The following is a 24,446-nucleotide window of genomic DNA, read 5'->3' on the forward strand; positions in this document are numbered from 1 at the left end:
TTAGAGAGAGTGCGTGAAGAGGAGGTTAGAGAGAGTGCGTGAAGTGGAGGTTAGAGAGAGTGAGTGAAGAGGAGGTTAGAGTGCATGAAGAGGAGGTTAGAGAGAGTGCGTGAGGAACAGGAGGTTAGAGCGAGTGTGCGAGGAGGAGGAGGTTGGAGTGAGTGCGTGAGGAGGAGGAGGTTGGAGTGAGTGCGTGAGGAGGAGGAGGTTGGAGAGAGTGTTTGAAGACGAGGTTGGAGAGAGTGTGTGAGAGGGAGGAGGTTTGAGAGAGTGCGAGGAGGAGGAGGTTGGAGTGCGTGAGGAGGAGGAGGTTGGAGTGAGTGCGTGAGGAGGAGGTTAGAGAGAGTGCGTGAAGAGGAGGTTAGAGAGAGTGCGTGAAGAGGAGGTTAGAGAGAGTGCGTGAAGTGGAGGTTAGAGAGAGTGAGTGAAGAGGAGGTTAGAGTGCATGAAGAGGAGGTTAGAGAGAGTGCGTGAGGAACAGGAGGTTAGAGCGAGTGTGCGAGGAGGAGGAGGTTGGAGTGAGTGTGTGAGGAGGAGGAGGTTGGAGTGAGTGCGTGAGGAGGAGGAGGTTGGAGTGAGTGCGTGAGGAGGAGGAGGTTGGAGAGAGTGTTTGAAGAGGAGGTTGGAGAGAGTGTGTGAGAGGGAGGAGGTTTGAGAGAGTGCGAGGAAGAGGAGGTTGGAGTGAGTGCGTGAGAAGGAGGAGGTTGGAGAGAGTGTTTGAAGAGGAGGTTGGAGAGAGTGTGTGAGAGGGAAGAGGTTTGAGAGAGTGCGAGGAGGAGGAGGTTGGAGTGAGTGCGTGAGGAGGAGGAGGTTGGAGTGAGTGCGTGAGGAGGAGGAGGTTGGAGTGAGTGCGTGAGGAGGAGGAGGTTGGAGTGAGTGCTTGAGGATGAGGAGGTTGGAGTGAGTGCTTGAGGAGGAGGTTGGAGAGAGTGTGTGAGAGGGAGGAGGTTGGAGAGAGTGTGCGAGGAGGAGGAGGTTCGAGTGGGTGTGTAAGAAGGAGGAGGTTGGAGAGAGTGTGTGAGGAGGAGGAGGTTGGGGAGAGTGTTTGAAGAGGAGGTTGGAGTGTATGAAGAGGAGGTTGGAGAGAGTGTTTGAAGAGGAGGTTAGAGAGAGTGTGTGAGGGGGAGGAGTTTGGAGAGAGTGTCTGAGGGGGAGGAGATTGAAGTGAGTACGTGAGGAGGAGGAGGTTGGAGTGAGTACGTGAGGAGGAGGAGGTTGGAGAGAGTGTTTGAAGAGGAGGTTGGAGTGAGTGCATGAGGAGGAGGAGGTTGGAGAGAGTGTTTGAAGACGAGGTTGGAGAGAGTGTGTGAGTGGGAGGAGGTTGGAGAGAGTGTGTGAAGAGAAGGTTGGAGAGAGTGTGAAGAGAAGGTTGGAGAGAGTGTGCGAGGGGGAGGAGGTTGGAGTGAGTGCGTGAGGAGGAGGAGGTTGGATTGAGTGTATGAGGAGGAAGAGGTTGGAGAGAGTGTGCGAGGAGGAGGAGGTTGGAGTGAGTGCGTGAGGAGGAGGAGGTTGGAGAGAATGTTTGAAGAGGAGGTTGCAGAGAGTGTGTGAGAGGGAGGAAGTTGGAGAAAGTGCAAGGAGGAGGAGGTTGGAGTGAGTGCGTGAAGAGGAGGAGGTTGGAGTGAGTGCGTGAGGAGGAGGAGCTTGGAGTGAGTGCATGAGGAGGAGGAGGTTGGAGAGAGTGTTTGAGGAGGAGGTTGGAGAGAGTGTGTGACGGGGAGGAGGTTGGAGAGAGTGTGTGAAGAGAAGGTTGGAGAGAGTGTGTGAGGGGGAGGAGGTTGGAGTGAGTGCGTGAGAAGGAGGTTGGAGAGTGTGTTTGAAGAGGAGGTTGGAGTGAGTGCATGAGGAGGAGGAGGTTGGAGCGAGTGCGTGAGGAGGAGGTTGGAGAGTGTGTTTGAAGAGGAGGTTGGAGTGAGTGTGTGAGAAGGAGAAGGTTGGAGTGAGTGCGTGAGGAGGAGGAGGTTGGAGTGGGTGCCTGAGGAGGAGGAGATTGGAGTGAGTGCATGAGGAGGAGGAGGAGGTTGGAGTGAGTGCGTGAGGAGGAGGAGGTTGGAGAGTGTGCGCGAGGAGGAGGAGGTTGGAGTGAGTGCATGAGGAGGAGGAGGAGGAGGTTGGAGAGAGTGTTTGTAGAGGAGGTTGGAGAGAGTGTGTGAGAGGGAGGAGGTTGGAGAGAGTGCGAGGAGGAGGAGTTTGGAGTGAGTGCGTGAGGAGGAGGAGGTTGGAGTGAGTGCGTGAGGAGGAGGAGGTTGGAGTGAGTGCATGAGGAGGAGGAGGTTGGAGTGAGTGCGTGAGGAGGAGGAGGTTGGAGTGAGTGCGTGAGGAGAAGGAGGTTGAAGTGAGTGTGTGAGGAGGAGGAGGTTGGAATGAGTGTGTGAGGAGGAGGAGGTTGGAGTGAGTGCGTGAGGAGAAGGAGGTTGAAGTGAGTGTGTGAGGAGGAGGTTGGAGTGAGTGTGTGAGGAGGAGGTTGGAGTGAGTGCGTGAGGAGGAGGAGGTGGGAGTGAGTGGCATGGCTGCCTGGTCAGGTTGATTGAAGTGATGCAGAATCTTTTCTCAAGTATTCTGTGGTGAAGGTAAAGCTCCTACTGGACAATAACTCAGTGTGACAAACATCCCCTCATGGTCTGGTTGCGAACTGATCCACTGCACTTGGAGTTGTGATATGATTGGCCTGTGGTGCAACAGTTCCCTTACTGCGCTCCTTCTGAATTAACCTGACAGTAATATACCTGCCGAACTGTAGCCATTGAAAAAATAGACTCAAATTGATTCCAACTCCAGGAGCAACACTCACCTTTGCTTCTTCCTGTTGAGAAACAAAACAAGAGAACGTGTTAAAAATATGTTGAGGGATTAGCTGAAATCATCATTGACAAAAGTGAGCAAAAGGCTGAGATTTAGCAGGATATGTTAAAGTGTCCCTCACCGGGAAAACAAAATTTGATTTAGAAAGGTACAAAAAGACTTGTGACCCCCACTCTCAGTGAGAACTGTGGTTAAAAGATAGATGGTCACACAGCCCAGAAGTGCCAGGTCCAATCGCTGGGTTCAGTGTGAGTTTAAATTATCTCAGCTGATGTACGAGTTAGGATATTTATGTTGACTTCAAAGTTCACAGGCTATGATGAGGCAATAACACAGCCAGGTTTTCTGCCCCTGATCACTCTCCACTGTCCTGACTAGAAATGTGTGTATACCAGGTGAGGACAAGATTGGACCATTGCACCCAATGGTCGGATAGCCAGCCAACTTGTAAAATGGTCACCTGGGTGAGATATGGAGAGGATGGCCAGTGCCCATGGAGTAGCACCGCAAGGGGCAATGGAGATGGAAAATGGAATGACATGGTATCCCAGCACAGAGTGTGACCATTAGGGATGGCATCATTGAAAAGAATCAGACTCAGGTCCATGGTCTGACCATGCAGCAAACTCCCAGACCTACCTGGACTGGTTCATTCATTCAAACACCTCCAACAATCAGATCTGCGCAGACTGGGCAGAGCCATTGCTGTAGATCCTTCTGGATGTTGGTGACGATGGGAATAATCCCTCTGTTTAACTCATTGAAGCAATAACTTATTCTTGCTCAGTCAGGATGTAGGCCATTCCAGAAGGAAGACGCTCTGGGAGTAAATCACTCCGGATTGAGGAAATTTTAGTATTAAATTACTCTAGATAGAGGTCACTGTGGATGCAGTAAATATAAGTCACTCTCGGACTAAGTCATAATAAGTTACTCTGCTGTTACATGTCACACACTCATTCCTTGAGCATACATGTGCATTTTCCACCCAGTTTTAAGCTTCATATACTTCCTGTAATAAATGAGTTCTGATGTTGGGCCCTTCAATAGTAGTTGCTGACTCAGCTGCTCGCTCTATATTCTGATGATACGTACTTTTCTCTGTTCAGTTTCTGAGTCATCATTTCTCTTTTCCACAGAGTCAGATCACTGGAGAGCATTGTTTCTTCCTTTTGCTGTGGAGAATGGGTGAAACCAATGATTTAAAACTTTACCCAAGCTGAAGAAACCATTTCATCATTAGCTGTGTATGATATATCTCCCACATTCAACCAAACTGAAAAGTAAAGCATTCTTTGGTCTAGGAAAATGTTAATTTGTTTGTCTACAATCTCTAATCCTTTATTTTGTCTTTCCAAAATTTAATGCCAAATCTGTGTCTCTTCAAAGTTCCTCCTCACCACATTCCCATTACCCTGTGCAATTTCAACAACCCCCACACTCCAGCCCTCCCAAGCCCCTCTCCCACACCCCCAGCCCTCCCAAGCCCCCCTCCCTCATCCCAGCACTTCCAAGCCCCCCTCCCTCACCCCCAGCCATTCCAAGGCCCTCTCCCACACCCCCAGCCATTCCAAGCCCCTCTCCCGCACCCCCAGCCCTCCCAAGCCCCTCTCCCGCACCCCCAGCCCTCCCAAGCCCCTCTTCACACCCCCAGCTCTCCTGCACCCCCAGCCCTCCCAAGCCCTTCTCCCGCACCCCCAGCCCTCCCAAGCCCCTCTTCCACACCCCCAGCTCTCCCACACCCCCAGCCCTCACAAGCCCCTCTCCCACACCCCCAGCCATTCCTAGCCCTCCTCCCACACCCCCAGCCCTCCCAAGCCCTCTCCTGCACCCCCAGCCCTCGCAAGCCCCTCTCCTGCACCCCCAGCCCTCCCAAGCCCCTCTCCTGCACCCCCAGCCCTCCCAAGCCCCTCTCCTGCACCCCCAGCCCTCCCAAGCCCCTCTCCTGCACCCCCAGCCCTCCCAAGCCCCTCTCCTGCACCCCCAGCCCTCCCAAGCCCCTCTCCTGCACCCCCAGCCCTCCCAAGCCCCTCTCCTGCACCCCCAGCCCTCCCAAGCCCCTCTCCTGCACCCCCAGCCCTCCCAAGCCCCTCTCCTGCACCCCCAGCCCTCCCAAGCCCCTCTCCTGCACCCCCAGCCCTCCCAAGCCCCTCTCCTGCACCCCCAGCCCTCCCAAGCCCTTCTCCTGCACCCCCAGCCCTTCCAAGCCCCTCCCAAAGTGGGTTGGCAGTAGGAGCAAAGATTTGGCAGAAGGTCAAATGGAAATGAAAATCGGGGGTGATGTATAATTGGTGTCTGATTTGATATCTCCTGTTGTATGTTGTCTCCCAAAGTCATGTGGAAGATAATTTTGACTGAGGGTAATAAGTTCATCTAGTCAATTAACTAACAAAAGCAATAGAATAAGACCAAAAAGAAATGAGTCAAAACAGGAGTTTGGTGGCAGTGAGAGAACAGGTGGGAGATTAATGCAACGATCCTATAGCCTTTCAGAGATGTGGAGTGTGATGTTCTGTAAAATATATAAAGAATTGTAAGGGAATTATACTTGATATTCAATTATATCAATTGTATTAGCATCTAAAAGGAGTTGTAGTCAACTGTAATCAGTATTTAATCATGTCAGTATTTCATCTTTGTAACTTTTGAAGTCACTATGTATCTGTTTTAACGTTAGAATCTCTGGAAGTTTAGGATCTGGGAATTCCTATGCCTTTAGACTCTAAAGATTTAATGGCACAGATAATTGCGGCCCTTTAATAAGGAACTTTGAGTCCACAGAGACTCATCACAAATAGTAAGCATTTTAAATTATCATTTCTCTACAATGAACTCAGTCAATTATTAGTGCAAAGCATTAGTTTGACCTGGTCTACAGTTGTTGAAGTATTTTGCTGAAACTTTGTTAGAAACTTTATTGAATTTCAGATCTTGTGTTACTGAGCAACTATTTAACCTTTGGATTACTGAAGTACTGATAAAAGAAAACAGCTTAAGTTTTATCAGAATGTTTGTGCAAAAGAAAATTCCATATAAGGGTCTGTGTAGTCACATTCCAAAGGCATGCAGGATGTACCTGTTTGTGAAAAGATATCATATATGGCAATAAAAAGTGGTCAGGCCAAAGATGCCTTGTAGGGTAATATTATATGAACTTTGGTCATAAGGGCAGAGCTAAGCTGATTTTGACTAATAAGAGCTATCATGAACGTCCAGGCCAATTATCAGATAGAAATGGATCATGCATGTGGCAACTGTCACGTTCCAAACAGGATAAAAGAGCACAGTCAAGAACCCATCTTCATGTTGGAGAAGAACACCACAGCAAACCACCTCATGACAACGTATAGACATCATAGCAAAACACAGAAAGAGAAGCAGGCACAGAGAGGAAGAGGCAGCCAGGTTCAAGCAAGTAGTGTGCTCCATGTCCAAGGTTAACAGAGGAACTATGCCTGTCACAATCTTTAAACAACCCCCTGGTTTGTTAAGTTTTATATTTTTATACTTCATAAATTTTCCCGAATTGTGACAAACTAATCTGTTCCTCTGTTGATTTCCTTTTTCAAGTCCAAGAATCTTAGAATTCACATCATATTCTCACAACATGCAAAATTCTTACCATCAACATCTCGATCGTTGCAGGTGAGGCAGCCATGTCGGATAGATGGGAGGATTGTAAAAATCAAATTACATGATTTGATTTTAATCTTGATCAGCTGATGTCTGTTATGGTCAAAAACTTATCTCCTTGTTTAAGAGTCTCCAACCCATTGCAGAAATCCACACTGGTGAGGTTTCTATTTGCCTGATACTAAATGAACTCTCTCTCTCTCTCTCTTTCTCTCTGTAGGGACACATGCTATTGACCCCCATGACCTGAGGGCTTAGGCACTGGTTGGTAGAGCCAATTGGAGATGAAGTGAGTGCAAGGTCAGGGCTGGTATTTTACAGACTAAAAGCTTGCAGCTTACCAATGCAGAGCACTGGCAACTTCTATCCAGGACCACCCTATACACGAAGGCACTGGATGGTAGGATTACCTGGAGCTTGAGTGGGAAGAATCCGGTGACAGAAATTTGACAAATCTCATGAATGGACAAGCAGGAATGTGAATTGATATATATGTCATCAATGTGAAAGCTTTAATGGGATGCAGATTGTAATATAATATATTGTAATAATACAAGGGTTGTTATACATTTTGATGGCTAACACAATGTTATCCTAAGGTCAGTTGACCTAGGCCACAAGAGACCATTTTGTGTAGAAGAGTTGGCTGCGTGATGCAGCCAGGCCAAATTTCAACCAGTGCAAATGCGGCAGCAGATAAACTCCATTCACAAGCATCAACCTTTCACTCAAATCATGAGAAATATTTTAAAATCATTTACTTTTTTTAATATTCAGCAAATCAAACAGTGACACACAAGCAAAAGAATATCAGTGTTTTGCAAGATATCTGACATCACTGCCTCAGCAAAAACCTCCACTGGAACCAATCCAATCTCCTCACAATGACCCTGAAGGACTGAGCTCACAATGATTTTTAAAATGCCCATGCTGACAGCTTTAATTAATGAACAAAGTGGACAATATTTCCTGAAGTAAGGCATGCAATATTTGAAGGCTAATTTTTGTCCTTATTAAATGCTGCATGGAGTTTACTAAAGAGTCATGTGGCTATTCTTAATCTCTCGGGACAAGCTGGGGAGAGCTGATAGGTCGAGAAAGGGCCATTCATCCAAATTTCCATTTGCAGCATTCACAAAGACTTAAAGTTTAGAAGAACGAGTGCAAGTTTCAACGGCCATTAATGGAGCTGGAAAAGGCTGATAGGATGAATGAGATCCTCAATTGTTGATTAAAGGCATCAAACTTGTCCATGGTTTCATTGCCAGAACCTAAACTTTTGAACAGAGAATTGGGGATCCAAATGCAACCTCCTCAATGGGTGATTTGGATGAGTGGGGGGAGGGGGTGGGGTCAGGTCACTAATACCGATATATTTCAAATATTGCGTGTGGGAGAGCGGATAGCAAAGGGAGTGCTAACAGAATGAAATTCCAACTGCAGAAAATACTGTGATATTCTTCTACTGTACTTAGAATCAGTACGTGGCCTGGCCCATTGGTGGCCTGAATGAACATCACTATAACAGATAGTCTGGTCATTTATTTCTTTGCTGCTTGTAGTATTTCTCTGTGTGCAGAATTGGCTGCTGTTTCCTACATTACAACAGCAATTCCCCTTCAAAAAGTGGCTGTTTTTGGGTTGTGAAAGGCTGTAGTTAAATGCAGGTTCTTACTTTCCCTCCTTTTTTATTTGTGTGTTGGCCAAACTCACACATCCAAAAACGGTGAGCCATACTAGGCAGCACCCATAGAGACAAACAAATCAAAGGTTACTTTTACTTCCATGTGACTTTCAAATCAAATAACTTGAACATTTATTTTGTTTTTTTTCCAATTCATCCTTTTTATTTTACTCATCAACTTACTATCAATATACTATCTTATTCCTCATACTATCATGTGGAGGTGATTTCAAAGGTGATGGAAGATGTGTTGGGTGCACATTAGCTATGATTACATTTCAAGACAGTTTCAAATGAATTGCTTTCAACTGGTAAAGTAAAATTGTTCAAGTTCTACCAGTGGTATGAAATGGAGGGAGACTCATTTTGCTGATAATCTTGAACCTGCCACTGTTTATAGAAAGCAGTGTTAGCTTATTTTGGCTCATCTGGCAGCCCTCTCACTTGAGTTGGAAGGTCATCACTTCAAGCCCTGGTTTAGTTGTGAGTTTCAGGTAATGCATTAACCTCGGGCACCGTCTGGCAGTGCAGAAGTTTGCCTGCTGTCCTATCCAAGATTGGTTTCCTCAAATAATTTCACCCCAAACAGAAAATGAGTTTAGGTGATAGATAAGAGTCCATAACAAAATAGATTACATATAGCCTACTGAAGGAGATTAAATGAGTGCCATTGAATCCAGGATAGGACAGATTGTACCATTCGCTGTGGAGAGAGATTTAATGGATGGGGTAAAGTCTCTGATAGGATAGATTATATATTGCATGGGGTAGAGTAAGATGCAGAATGCAACAACTGAGGCAGGTTATGTTGCTATCTATAAGCTTGACTCAGTTGGTAGCATAGCATTACAAAGTGGTTCTATTTAGTGCACTGTGTTGGACCTCCAGCAACACATCTGGAAAAAATTATTATTTTGCTAATACCTGCAGCTCGGTTGGTGATTAGGTTAAGTGATCTGTTACTTGTTTTAAAAAAAAACCTGCTCCTGCCAGACTTATACCATCAGGATTTGCACAAATGTTCTAGCTAGAGATGTACATGTATAGAGTACGAGCGAGATTCAGAGTTTCTGTAATGGTAGAGTCATCATGGAACGGGAAGTAATAGGTTCTGTTCATTATGGAGAGTGGATTACTGGGTTCTGCTGATTACTGATGACAGTTCAGTGATTTTAACGCTTAAGTAGAACTGAAGTGTCCACTAGTCAGGACTCAACCTATAATGCAGTCAGTGACTTCACTAGCACCGAAAAAATGTGTCCTCTTTATTCTAGGTCGCAAAGGTCCCATTGTATGGAACTTGAATCCATCTGGACCAGAGAATTAAGTACTCCTACTATTCCCCCATCAGCTGGAGGAATCCTAACCACACCATTAGAATGGACAGTCATCCTCAAAATCAAAAATTTCAGCTTCCTTGTCCTTCCAGAAAGCAAAGCTTCTGTCAATGTACTTGCAAATCTCATCATTATTGAAACCTCCGAGGTCAGAGGAGTAGCATTGCCCTATCGGCATTTCATCCTCTTCAGGTGTGGCACTTTGCACGATGACTTTGGGCACTGGTCTTACAGCTGTCACATGCTGTGTGGGGGAGTCCATTGCAGCTGCCATATTTTCAGGGTTGCTGAAGAATCTTTGCTTAATATCTTCAAACCCATCCTTCCATTCCCTTTTGCCAGCATTGATCTCTTCAATGACGGCCTTATGAAACGCTCGGACCAAGTCCCAACTGAACTTCCCCAAGTGATCAAACACCTCGAAGCACAGAAGATGCCTCATCTTCCTTTCATCTGGGAGCAGGTCAAGTTCAAGAATGTGGAAGTATCCCAGCATAAAAAGGTCAAGGGTCAGACTATTGTGGTCAACAGGGACACCATTGACACGGGGCAGAAACTGTTCCGGTGAGTAGGTGATCCTCTGCCGGTTCAATCGTCTAATCTGCCTGGATGGAACATGGGATATGATATTTCTCCAGTTGCTAATGAGTTTGGTGATGATCCTTTGCTGTAGGAACAGATGCCTAAATTTTCCATTTTGAATGGATTGCTTGGATTGGGATTCCAGCGGTGTTTCCAACTTTGGGTTTTGACCATTCTCCCCAGTTTCAGCCCTCTCTCCATCTTTTGGTGGTTCACTGCTGTTTTCAGTGCTGGCAACTTTATGCAGGTCTCTGACTTTCATTCTTAAAGACATGGTGTAAGTTGACTTTTTCCAGTGACCCAGGAATAATACAACTATTCTTTCTTTCCTCAGACTAGTCGACTCCGTCACAAGCGAATGTGCAGTGCTGTCTTCTGCTGCATCATCCTTTGAACCAATTCCTGAGTCGCTTCTGTCCTCCCTGCTGCCTGACCATGCAGGATTGGGCAATTGACCTTTACTCAACTCACTCTGCTGAGCTCCGGTGATATCCTCATGCCAAGGTTCAGCTTCAGCAATGGTGGTACCATCAAGGGTAGCTTCTGAACTTTGAGCCCTAATTCTACATTCAGAGGACTTAGAGTAAGACTGCCCATTGCTCCTATCTTCCTTTGTCACATCTTTCTGATTTCCCCGTGTGTCGGAGGGCGCTAATGCTTTTTCTTTCATCACACATTGCTTTTCAAAGTTCGCTTTGAGTGTGCGTACAGACACACCAAACTGCTGAATCTCATTCTCCACTTTGTTCCTGCTCATTCTTGTGCACCTTTGGTCGGGCCTTGGAGAGAAGACAGCTGCCAATTCCATATTTGGCATTCTAGTAATTTCCTGGCTTTCGTACTCCACACAACCCTTTTCATTCAAATTTGCCAGGAGGAGTGACATAGTCCTCACAATGCCGGATATTCTGTTGCACCACACAGGCAAAGGCACGTGTTCCTCCTTGCCTGCATCCTGAGGCAGAAGCTGAGTATTGACGGTTAGGTTGACAATGGGAGCAGGGAGGATGGTTCGCAGCTGTACTGCCAACTGGTTCAGCTCCCCCTCATACCCCTGGCACTTGTTCATCACTTGGACAGTCTCGATCTGCTTCTCCAGGTAGATGAGGTCATCCTCAGTCAGAAGCTCTCCAAATGGGCCCAATATGGCATTGTGTTCCTGGGAATACCTCCACACCTCTGTCTGCAGGTAACCATTTCCATTGTGCTTGATAGAGCAAAGAAGATATGAAATGGAGCCTCAAACCATACCACAATCCCTGACTAAGGATAAGACAATCTTCCAAATCAAGAGTAACCGAATACTCTAAATAGTGTGAGACTTCCAGAGGAGATCAATTGATGTCCTCCATTTAGCTCAGGTAGTTCAATCTTTACTTGGATCTTTTTCTAGCATGTAAGGGGGTCTTGGGTGGTGTTTCTCCTAGTTTTTACAGTTTACAGCTTCTAATGGTGACTTTTCCCCAGCTGATTCATAATATACCAAAAAAAAATTGTTCAATATTATTGTTTCTGCTTGTGAAAGTGAGAGATGTCAGTGCAGTGGAATGGGATACTCTAACTCCTAGTCAACACAAGGGGCACATTACTACTGCACCCCCACCCCCCCGCCCCAAGTCACTCTAACACAATGGGGACTCTGATCCTTGACTCACTCACTCCCCAAGTACCAATGCATTCTCTAACTGCCTTACGCTCCCAATCACTCTAACCTCCCCACTGAGTCACTCTAACCCCTCAATTCACTCTAACCTCCCCTGAACCAATCTAATCATACCAGAGTCACTAAATCCATCATCACCTTCATCCACCACCCCCCCCCACCCCCACCAATGGAAGTCACTCTAATGCCCCTGACCCAGAGTCATTCTAACCCAAAGCACTCGAACCTCTCAGTCAGTCTAACTTCAATCTAAGATCAATCTAACCCAACAAACTATGCCTCTGTTATAACTTTGGGATTATTTTAACTTTCCACACACTCTAACCGTTTTGACATTTTAACCTTTAGGTCAGTCTAACTCTGTTATTTACAAAGGATGCATGTGTTCAGAACATTGTAGAAGGAGCTTTACTGTATCTAACCTACACTGTAGTAGCTTTGGAAATGCTCAATTGGACAGCGTAGAGGAGACTTTTACTCTGATCTGTACTGTGTCTAGATTGTGAGTATTTGACATTGATGTTGAAAGGAAGAAGTGGAAAAGTGTTCTATTTGCCAGCACTGACATCTCCCAGCTCAATAAGCACCATATAGTCCCTTGAAAGAACATTCAAAGGATATAAGTTTTTGTTTGTGAATTGTGTGGAATCCAAGTTTCTTTTTGCAAGATTAGCCTTATCCTTAAAGGTATTGCACAAATACCAAGCAAGGTTTAAACAATGCACTGCAATGCAATCACAATTCACACTGCAAAACCCACAGAAACACCGTGAGACTGGAGCCTGCATAATACACAAAGATTGTATTTCTGTGTGATTTACACACATGCAGAGATGTCTGCATAATACAGAGAAATCCCCACTGAAACTCCAGGTTGGGCAAACCACACAAACCCACTCAGGTACTACAGCTCTGCATAATATTGAGAAATCCACACTGAATTGCAGGTATGCAAAGCCCACAGAAACGCACAGCAAAACATGCCAAGACTGGACACCTGCAGCATATATAGCAACACACATTAAGACTGCAGGTTTGCAAAACACACAGTAATGCACATGGAGTCTGCAGGCTTGCAAATACACAGCAATCCGTGTGGATATTGCATGTGAACAAATACACAGCATTGCACACTGACACACTGCAGATTTGCAAAACACACAGCAACACAAACTAGAACTGCAGCTCTGTAGGACACACAGCAAGACATCCCAACACTGCAGATCTGTACAATGCACAGTGATATACTCTGATACTATATGTAAATGGAACAGGAGCAGAAGTGAACCATTCTTCACCTTGATCCTGTTCATTTATTTATGTTACATCTGATCTGCATTTCAATAACATTTACCCAGATTTTCTTCAGGTCCCTCATTCTCTTGCCTAACAAAAACCTTTCAATCTCAGCCTTGAAAATTCCTGTTAGCCCAGTATCCACAGACATTTGGGAAGCAAGTTCAGATTTCTGCTACCCTTAGTGTGGAAGAAATGCTTCCCAATTTCACCCCTAAATGGCCTAGCTCTAACTTTCAGATTATGTTTGCTTGTTCTTTATTCCCTCGCAATGGGAATAGTTTATTTATATATACCCTATTGAATCTTGTTGCCATTTTAAGTGCCTTGATAAGTTTACTGCTCAACCTTAAAGAGAATAGAAACCAAGATTATGCAACCTTTCCTCACTTTAATTCTTCAAGCCCTGGGAAATTACATAGGCTTTTTTTCCTTTATTCTTTCATAGGATGTGGGTGTCACTGACAAGGCCAGCATTTGTTGCCCATCCCTAATTGCCCTTGAACTGAGTGGCTTAATAGACCATTTCAGCATCAACTACATTGCTGTGGGTCTGGAGTCACATGTAGGCCAGATCAGGTAAGGATGGCAGATTTCCTTCCCTAAACGATATTGGTGAACCAGATGGGATAGGTTTTTTTTTCCCACAGCAATCAATTGTTTCATGGTCACCATTAGCTTTCAATTTCAGGTGTATTAATTGAATTTAAATTCCACCAGCTGCCGTTATGGGATTTGAACCCAGGTCCCCAGGACATTAGTTTGAATTACAGTAACATTACCACTACCCCACCATCTCCCTATAAAGTTTTGTATGATATGTGGCACAGAAATAGGCTATTTGGCCCAACCAGCCCATGCCAATGTTTATTCTCCACTTGAACCTCCTCCCATCTTTTCTTATCAACTGTGACCATCTATTCCCTTCTCCCTGAAATGTGTGTCTAGCTTAAATGCATCTATACTTTTTGCTGCAACCACTCCTTTTGGTAGTGAGTTCCATATTCTTACCACACTTTGGGTAAAGATGTTTCTTTTGTTGAATTCCCTATTAGGTTCCTCGGTGATTATCTTACATTGACAGCCTTGAGTTATGCCCTCCCCACAAGATCGCAAGAATTAGGAGCATCAGTGGGCCATGTGGTTCCTTGAGCCTGCTCTGCCATTCGATAAGATGATTATTGTGGCCTCACCTCCATTCCCCACAAGGGGCAACATTCTCTCTGTATCACGCTATCGAAACCTTTCATGATTTTAAAGACTTCTATTAGGTTAGCCCTCAGCCTTCCTTTTTCAAGAGTAAAAAGATCCAGCTTGTGAATTCTTTCCTAACATGTATATCCAGGCATTTCTGGCATCATCCTTGTAAATCTTGTCTGCAGCTCTCCAGTGCCTCTATATCCTTTTTATAATGTGGTGACCAGAACTGCATGCAGTACTCTAAATGTGGACTAACCAAGGTTCAATGCAGGCTTAGCATAACTTCCCTAATAATTTTCATCATCAGCACCCTACCAAGGCTAATATTTCTTTTGAGCTGCAGTGTCCAAAACTAAACAAACTGGGGCTGCCCAAATCGCTGCAAAACAGAACATAACTTCCTCATTTTTGTGTTCCAAAGCCCTTGAACTCAAGGTCATCAGCCTTTTTGCTTACCTTTTGTGCCTGTGCATAGCATTTAACGATCCGAGCACAGAGACACACAAATCCTTTTGCTTCTCTACAGTCCCTAGTCTCTCATTATTGAAGGAAAATATTTGGATTTTTCTTCCTGGGATTAAAAGTGGATGGCATCATTCACATTACATATTAATACAACAGGAACATCCTGGCACCCTAAGGGAACTTCAAACTAACCCGCCCATTGGGAAACGAACGGGATCAGAAGCAATGCTGGTTTCGCACTCTGCATTGACTTCAACCAGGTAAAATCAGGCGGAGTAAGATTCGGCAAAGTGCAAAACGGATGCTGCACCTGATCCCTCGGGCTTCTCACCTGGTTCAGCAGACCTTGGCATCTGTTGCCCTTGTTACACTTGGGTTTCCCCAACCTCAGCCAATAAAAATATAAATGTTGCAATATTGAGCTGGTAAATCCAAAAGAGCTCCAGCTCTGTTGATGCTATTGAAACTTGTAGAAGACAGCAATGCACCGACTTGATTAGCTTTTGGGTGATAAGGTTCCTTATGTAGAGCTATTGTCCCCTGCGGTTTGGACCCCTCACCACAAAAAACAATTTACCTGGATCAGTTTAGCAAATTCACTAAAGGTCAACTTTCTTAACTGTGGCTAAGTATTGAAATCAGGTTGATCGGGCAGTCACACACAGTAGCAGAGATATACTCAGCAAGCTCCTCAGACAAACCTTCACCTCACCTTCCTCCGTTGCTCTTCTTCATCCTTGAGTCGTGCCTGCAGTTTTTGTACCATGACTTGACGTTTCCACTCCTGGATGGGACATCCCCTCTCATCGTGTGTGGGCACCAGCAAATCAACATCAGTAGCGGTGACCTCTTCAACAGGGAGTGGCACTAATCCATTCTCTTTTGACTCCTCTTCGGGTGTCAGGTTTTGGCTCTGTATGAGGTGAGATTACAATAAAACGCTGAGAGAAATTTGGCATTAAGAAAGAGAAGTTGGATTGATTTCCAAAACCCAGTCATTTTTGGCTTCTCTTCTCACCTGCTGCCACATTAGAAGTATTGCGCAATAAGGAACACTTGCATTTACGTGGCACCGACTCCATTCTCTTAGAAATGCCCTAAAGCGCTTCACATACAATGGATTATTAACTATCAACTTAAGTGTCAATTTGGCTCTGTTTGATAGCTGTTATATCTTATTGTGTTATCTGTACATATCTATAAATAGCTAGGAACTAATATGTTATGCGTAAGTGTTCCGGGGACCACATTTTACAGCTGCACTACAGACTGATGTGAAGTATAACAGAACCAGTTCAATCTGGTCCTTCTTTGTATTAGACAACATGGCAAAATTAAACATAAAGAGTTTCTGATATTTCCAAGCTTAAAGTGTGATTATTAACAACGTGTGGGAACCAAAAGACAAGAACGCATAACAGGAGCCCTCTCTCCTCCGAGTTGGAAGATTGAAAGTTCAAGCCTGACTGCAGGCCTTGATGACACTTCAGACCAATGCCTTCTGCACTGAGACTATCTGCTTACTCAGGTTAATTTGAATTCAATCTTTCAGTTTGAAGAAGAGCAGACAATAAAATGATTAACACAGGGCTAGCACCAATTAAAGCTAGCCTGCTCTACTTAAAGCTGGCCTGCACCTTTGATAGGGCAGGTGTGTTGAGGCTGGACCAGATGCTGGCGGTCATGTAGGAAGGGATTCTGATTTGGGAAACAGTAAAGGTTGGCACACAGAAGAGAGTGTGCACCTAGGTTTTTGGGATGCTAGACTGGGGGACCTTGGTGGAGGAGGAGGTGAAAAGATGTCCTTTAACCCGCAGGGGGCCAGGAGGCTGTCCAGGCATATACTCAGAAGACACTGGGAGCTGATAATCGTGAAGGTCAATATCAAAAGTCAAGAACTTGAATGTAATACTGTAAAAAGTTCAATGACCTCACACAAGTGGTCAAGGTCAGTGATTGCATTTTCAAATACCATTTTAAAACTTTTTATTCATTTATGGAATGTGAGTGTCACCGGCATCTATTGCCCACCCCTATTTGCCCTTGAGAAGGTGGTGGTGAGCTGCCTTCTTGAACCGCTGCAGTCCATGTGGTGTCGGCACAATGCTGTTAGGGAGGGAGTTCCAGGATTTTGACCCAGCAACAGTGAAGGAAATGGCAATATATTTCCAAGTCAGGATGGCGAACGGCTTGGAGGGGAACTTCCAGGTGGTGGTGTTCCCATGTGTCTGCTGCCCTTGTCTGTCTAGATGGTAGCAGTTGTGGGTTTGGAAGGTGCTGTCAAAGGAGCCTTGGTGAATTCCTGCAGTGCATCTTGTAGATGGTGGACACTGCTGCCACTGGAGGGAGTGAATGTTTGTGGATGTGGTGCCAATCAAGCGGGCTGCTTTGTCCTGGATGGTGTCAAGTTTCTTGGGTGTTGGAGCTGCACTCATCCAAGCAGGTGGGGAGTATTCCATCACACTCTTGACTTGAGCCTTGTAGATGGTGTGCAGGCTTTGGTTAGTCAGGAGGTGAGTCACTCACCACAGGATTCCTAGCCTCTGACCTGCTCTTGTAGCCACAATATTTATATGGCTAGTCCTGTTCCGTTTCTGGTCAATGGTAAACCCCAGGATACTGATAGTCGGGTTTCAGTGATGGTAATGCCATTACCAACATCAAGGGATGATGGCTAGATTCTCTCTTGTTGGAGGTGTTCATTGGTCATGTGGCGCGAATGTTACTTGCCACTTGTCAGCCCAAGCCTGGATATTGTCCAGGTCTTGCTGCATTTGGACATGGACTGCTTCAGTATCTGAGAAGTCACGAATGGTGCTGAACATTGTGCAATCATCAGTGAACATCCCCACTTCTGACCTTATGATGGAGCAGCTGAATATGGTTGGGCCTAAGACACCACCCTGAGGAACTCCTGCAGCGATGTCCTGGAACTGAGATGATTGACCTTCAACAACCACAACCATCTTCCTTTGTGCTAGGTATGACTCCAACCAGCGGAGAGTTTACCCCCGATTCCCCTTGACTCCAGTTTTGCTCGGGCTCCTTGATGCCACATTCGGACAAATGCTGCCTTGATGTCAAAGGCAGTCACTCTCACCTCACCTCTGGAGTTTAGCTCTTTTGTCCATGTTTGAACCAAGGCTGTGATGAGGTCAGGAGCTGAGTGACCCTGCCAGAACCTAAACTGAGTGTTAGTGAACAGGTTATCGATAAGCAAGTGCCGTTTGACAGCACTGTTGATGACCCCTTACATTACTTTACTGATGATCGAGAGTAGACTGATGGGGCGGTAATTGGCCGGGTTGGATTTGTCCTGCTTTTTGTGTACAGGACTTGGGCAATTTTCCAATAGCCGGGTAGATGCCAGTGTTGTAGCTGCACTGGAACAGCTTGGCTAAGGGCATGGCAAGTTCTGCAGCACATGTCTTCAGTACTATTTCTCAAATATTGTCAGGGCCCATAGCATTTGCAGTATCGAGTGTCTTCAGCCATTTCTTGATATCACGTGGAGTGAATCGAATTGGCTGAAGACTGGCATCTGTGCTGCTGGGGAGCTCTGAAGGAGGCCGAGATGGATCATCCACTCAGCACTTCTGGCTGAAGATTGGTGCAAATGCTCCTGCCTTGACTTTTGCAATGATTTGCTGAGCTCCTTCATCATTGAGGATGGAGATATCCTACCAACTGCACCACCAACCTTTGACACACCCCATCGCTCACCTCCCAACAACCTCTATCAGTCAGAAATTATACCTGACATTCATGTGTTCCACCCCACCCTTAGCACTGCTGCAAGCCTCAATTAGAATTCATGAACCAGAATTAAATTAGCGAGCAGTTGGAGATGTGTGGGTGACATCCAGCATGGACTAAGGACAAGAGTGTGATAATAAGATTTGTTTGAAATAGTAACTGATTGCATAAATAAAAGGGAATGCAGTGGACACTTCTGTGAATCTTTAAAAAGCATTCAATAAGGCTTCTCACAAGAAGCTTGTTACAAAATCTCAGGTTGGTGATATTGGAGAAAATGTAGCCGAATGGATAGGAAGTTGGTTGATGGAAGGGAAAAATAGTTTGGGTAAATGTGGGTTTGCTTGGATTAGATAAGGGTTGTAAGTGTTTTATCCCAGTGATCAGTGTTGGGTATGCTTTTATTCTTGATATATTTGCATGAGTTGGACATGGGATAGAGAGCACAATATTGAAATCTGCAGATGTGGGGGATTGGCAAACAGAGAGGTGGATTGTAAAAGAACTGAGAACATTTAAAAGCTTTTAGTTAACTTGTAAGAGGCTGTAAGCATCCTGACATGAAGGTGCCTGCTATACATTAGATTAACAACATAAATTGCTGGTCAAAAGATATGCTGCTATCAGATACAGATTGTTTACGAGGAAAAAAAAAACTGGCCTACACAATGTTATAGCCTTCAACCTCAGTGAATGATTATATTTGGTAGCCGTAGATTAGTTTGAGTCGTCCGGCCCCATTGACAGATCTCCCCAGCTCCTCCCCTCCCCTCCCCTTCCTTGCCCTCCCTTCCACAGCTGCTGCAGTCTTTGAGTTCTCCCTCCAAACTAGCACTCGAGCCTTTGCTCCTTTTGGTCAGTCTGGAACGAGAGAAATTATTTTTAAAATTAAGCCACATCATCTCGGTCAACCACAGTCACACAAACATTTACTCAGGACCTGGTGAGTGTGTGCCTCAGTACGTGCGATCTGTGTGTGTGTGTGGGTGAGACTCGGTGCCTGTGCTGTAATGTATAACAGATTGACATAAGATCCAGATAATGGAACCTTTCTCAGAATGACTTACTGTCTGTGCTACGGTGCCAACAAACACAGTGCCAAAACCTGTAGATTTTAATGACATTCCTGATTTGAGCTCTGCTATGAGGGCAGCTTTGTTGTTCTCTATGGAATGTACCATGTTGAAGGGCTTCCCACCTGCAGAGAAAGAAAACAGAAAATAACTCAATTTGAAGCAGGAATATAACCTCAGTCTGATTCCATGAGGTCTCTCGTTAGCCTGGCCACAGGAAGCTGTAACAGAGACAGGATTTAGGAGGCTTCACTCAGCCTGCTTGCAGGAGAGCTGACAATCAGCCTCACCGCAGGCAGTCTTACGTCAGTCTGGCCACAGGAGGCCTCAGATCACGGAAGCCATTCGAAGACAGTGTGGATTACCTAGAGAAAGCAAAGGATGCAGTATTTTTAAATTATATAATTATGTACTACAGCTCTCATTTTTGTTGTTCGCTGTCAGAGACATTTGTAAAGTGGGTCTTGTCACAAAGTGACCCAATGCATGCTTGCCTGGCTGACAAGAGTCTAAAGCTTCCCTTCCTAACAGCACTGTGGATGTTCCTACACCACATGGACTGCAGCGGTTCAAGGAGGCCGTTCACCATCACCTTCTCAAGGGCAATTAGGGATGGGCAATAAATGCTGGCCTAGCCAGCAACACCCATACCCATCAACGAATAAATAAAAAGCTCTCCCACATCACCAAACTTGAGATTTATTCTTATTCAAATTGGAGGGCAGGACAACTCAAATCTGTTTAACACTTGCAGTTATGTTCAGGATGGGTTACAATCTGGTTGCGCCAAGCATTCAAAGGTCAGGCCACATGGGTGAGTGGCAATGACAGGTTAGCTGAGACTAGCAGTGCTTTGCTTTGCAATTTTTATGAGCACAGGAAGAATAAAAGACAAACAGACAGAGACAAAAGGCGGTTAGAGCTAATCATACTCACCACTCAAATTCTGAATGCTCTGCCTCGGCTCTGGGACCGGTGGTAGCACCAGGGATTTTGGGGATGGCAATGGTGGGGCTTCAGGTGGCTGCTGCTGTGGAGATATTTGAGCAGATGCAGGTTTCACCAGGATTGTATTCTGAAATGAAATCATATGTGGAGTGAGAGGGTGTTCACCATTCACTAAAGCACAGCCCCAAGGGAGGAAACATGCTGCCCCCAAATTTAGCGACACCTCCCTTGGGCACCTACTGGATACTATGGAGGGTCACCATGAAGACCTCTACCCTTGCTTTGGGCAAAAAAACAGCCAGCAAGGTCACCAATCCAGCATGGGAGGTGGTGGTCAGCGTCAACACTCTGCAGAAGAGGACAGCCACCCAGTGCTGAAATATGATGAATGATCTCCTCCGTTCCGCCAGGGTAAGTCACTCTTCTCATCACTCTCAACTCACACACTCTCAAACGCATTCCACATCCACAGGGATCTCACTCGCTGCTAGCTCAAGGGATATCACCATTCACTCTCTCAGACACAACTTCATCTACCCTGTGGATCGTGTCCTCATTCCGTCCATGGCACTCAAACATGCCAGGCATCCTTCTCTTCTGGCCTGGCAGGCGTCCTGCTTACATTTTCTCTCCATCTGTATTCATGCAGGACAAGCTGGCACATACAAAAGGGAGAGGTCGCAGACTGGTGGAGTAATGCCCAACATCAAGGTCTTTGAAAATAGAGTCATCCAGCTGGCCGGCAATGATCTGGACCTTTCCTGTATGAGTGGTGAGATCGGTGGTGCTCAACAACCAAGTGAGGATCCAGCAGTGCAACATCCATCAGACAGCCATTCTGAGTGAGTTCCCCTGTTCTGCAGTCCCCTGATTATCTCCTTGCTTTCACAGGCACATCTGGAAAGCAGCTGAGAGGGTCCTTAACTCAAGCCCTGAAGACACCTCAGAAGAAGAATCTGATGACACCTTAATTGAATACCTGTCACAGCGCTCACCCACACACTTCACCAGTGCAGAGACACACACCTCGGTGGGACATAGTTCTAGAATAGCCTCGGGGTCACAACCTGGTGAACACATCGCACAATCTGATACACAGCAGGCGGAGGCAGGGGCTTCCCAGTTTTCCGCCACTCAGAGGACTGCTGGAGGCCAGAAATCTCCTGAGTCCGAAACAGATGAGGAGCCTCTGGATTTGGTCATACCTCATTTGCTGGAACTGCAAAGGCAAGCTCGGGAACATCAGGAAGGGATGTCCGCTGCACTCCTCAGATTGCAAGACAGGATGGGAGGAGTCTGTCTGCTTTCAGGCTGAGTTGATAGTGCCAGCATGCCAACGCATCAAGGTCAACATTGGCATGATGGTGACCGCCATAGAGACCTTGGTCCAGGACATCGGTCCTGCAGTGCTGCGCAGACTGAACTCCATCGCTGACGCCATAGTTGGCCTCCAACAGTGTCAACGCAAGAGGGGTACGGGTAGCTCAATTTCACTCCAGCCTCCCCTTCTCCTCAAGGAGTCAGCCAGGGGTCCTTGGGCACCCATAGGGAGGAGGATCAGCAGGTGCACAGCCTGGGGCCATCCAAGCAGGTGACTCCGGGAGTGTCTGGCCCATCCGAACCCCCTCTTCCTGTGACCTCAGCAGCTCCAGCTCCACAAGCTGAGGAGGGTGTCACTGCCACACAGCAGGACCCCGGAATCAGGCCGGGGCCCTCCAGGTCTCGGCCCTCCAGAGGATTCAGGTCATCACAGACAGGGTGTAGCAGTCAGCAGGCTGCCTACGCCTCCACTGAGAGTGTCCGGGGAGCACCAAGATGTAGTGGCAGGATTGGGAAATTTAAGAAGAATTAGTTGCACAGCCTGGGCACGGGTGTTAACCACTTGTACATAATGTTCACTATTGTCAATAAACTCCCAAGATTGTCTCCTTGCCTATGGCTCCTTGTTCTAATGAGCAATGTTCATGTCACTCAGATGTGAAACCATCCTTCGTTTCTGCACAAGATAAAGTATCTCAGTCCAGGTCCACCTCCCTGTGCAGTGTGTAACCTTCAGACCAAAGTGATGGTCCAGCTTCACACATTACTGATGCCCGCACCTCGATGGTGCTGGTCATTGCTGCCAGAATGTCATGGGCAGGCATCACAGAGTTCCATCATTCTCTCTGTGTGCTTTCAGCACCTTTAAAGGGGGGGCTGGCCCCCATCTCTTCAGCATCTGTGACCAGTGACACTGTGCTACTGAAGGGGACAGCTGCTGAAGGCAGACAAAGGATCAGATGCAATTAAAGTTTCATGGCTGCATCCCTATGATATTTCCCTGATCACACAGTGCAAGTGAGCTGCCCTCAGCCAGACAGGAGTCAGGCATTCATAGACTATGCGAAGATCTATGGAGTGTCCTCACTGCATGATTTTTTTTTATTCATTCAGGCGATGTGGGCTTCGCTGGCTGGGCCAGCATTTACTGCCCATCCCTAGTTGCCCTTGAGAAGGTGGTGATGAGCACGTGGTGTGGGTGCAGCCACAGTGTTGTTAGGGAGGGAGTTCCAGGACTTTGATCCAGTGACAGTGAAGGAACGGCGATATATTTCCAAGGCCAGGATTTTCTGGTCATAGGGTGGGCTTGGCAGGGGTGAGCAGGAGTGGCCGGGAAATGGACGGCCGCCCGTAATCAGGTCCCGACTGCAATTTCATGCTGGCCAGCCAGTGTGAATCGCGCAATACAGCGCACAGCGCTGCTGGGGTGGTGGCTGGAGGAGGGTGAGTGTGAAAAGTTGCACATGCGCGTGGGTGCGCACAGTAAAAGCTCCTGAGGCGCAGAACTGCCTCAGGGAGCTGAAGACTTTTAAAATAAAAAATAAAGAATTTAAAACGTTAAAAAGGTGTCCCCTCCTGTGACTCTGTCAGGTGAGCAGGGATATGTTAGAAATTAGTTTGAAAAGTTTTTCTTTTTCTTTTCAATCACTGATCGAAACCCCATCTCGCCCGTGGATGAGGTTTTGCAAAGAAATCCAAAGGCTGCCTGGACAATTCGCCTGCCCGCCAGCCGTAAGGTTGGCAAGGCAGCGAAAAATTTCTTTTATGGCTTTAATAGGCCGCTTAATTGTTGGCGGGCACGCTACCAACTCCCACACGAAACATCGCGCGAGTGCACGATGACATCAGGACACTCACCTGATGTCATCGCACGTCATTTTACGCTCGTTCGGGTTGGGCACGCGCCCACCCGAAGAGCAAAATATTCTGCCCCAAGTCAGGACGGTGAATGACTTGGAGAACTTTTCAGGTGGTCGTATTCTCATCTTTCTGCTGCCCTTGTCCTTGGAGATGGTCTTGTCCATGGGTCTGGAAGGTGCAGTCTAAGGAGACTTGGTGAATTCCTGCAGTGCATTTTGTAGATGATACACACTGCTGCTACTGTGCATCAGTTGTGGAGGGAGTCAATGTTTGTGGATGTGGTGCCAATCAGGTGAACTGCTTTGTCCTGGACAGTATCAAGCTTCTTGTGTGTTGTGGGAGCTGCACTCATCCAGGCAAGTGGGGAGTGTTCCATCACACTCCTGACTTGTGCCTTGTAGATGGTGGACAGGCTTTGGGGAGTCAGGAGGTGAATTACACATCGCAGGATTCGTAGCCTCTGACCTGATGTTGTCATCATCCTCTTGGAATCTAGTGACTATTAGGGCCTCCTCTGCGTCTCCATGACATGAGCCTGAGCACTGAGGGTATGTGAGCTGCCATCAGCCACACAGGAGTCAAACATTCCCAGATGCAAGGTGAGGATGTCTGGACTGTTCTCACTGCACCTAGTCATCATCCTCTACGAAACCTGCGGATAGTAGGGCTTCCCGAACATGCCTGAGTTGTCTGGCCATTGTGATGGCCTCATCGTCAGATCCTCACCTTTGAGGACCTCATCATCATCATTCCCCTTCCTCGATATCCTCCTCATCGGAGGATACGTGCAGCTCCTCCTCCTCCAGGTCCCCCCCTCGTTGCAGTGC

At 46.5% G+C, this 24,446-nt stretch overlaps 1 protein-coding gene across 1 annotated transcript in view; it reads right to left on the reverse strand.

The window, feature by feature from the left end:
• Positions 1 to 9,493: 9,493 nt before the first annotated feature.
• espnla (espin like a) overlaps positions 9,494 to 24,446 on the reverse strand; it is a 73,795-nt gene continuing 58,842 nt past the window's right edge. The window contains exons 7-11 of the mRNA XM_078564640.1: positions 20,428 to 20,566; positions 19,486 to 19,616; positions 15,375 to 15,575; positions 10,197 to 11,245; positions 9,494 to 10,139 (exon numbers count right to left, since the gene is read on the reverse strand). Coding sequence (XP_078420766.1) covers positions 9,494 to 10,139; positions 10,197 to 11,245; positions 15,375 to 15,575; positions 19,486 to 19,616; positions 20,428 to 20,566 — 2,166 coding nt within the window. The remainder of the gene's footprint in view (positions 10,140 to 10,196; positions 11,246 to 15,374; positions 15,576 to 19,485; positions 19,617 to 20,427; positions 20,567 to 24,446) is intronic.

Source organism: Cetorhinus maximus, chromosome 19 (genome assembly GCF_964194155.1).
Source record: "Cetorhinus maximus chromosome 19, sCetMax3.hap1.1, whole genome shotgun sequence".
NCBI classification, from domain to species: domain Eukaryota; kingdom Metazoa; phylum Chordata; class Chondrichthyes; order Lamniformes; family Cetorhinidae; genus Cetorhinus; species Cetorhinus maximus.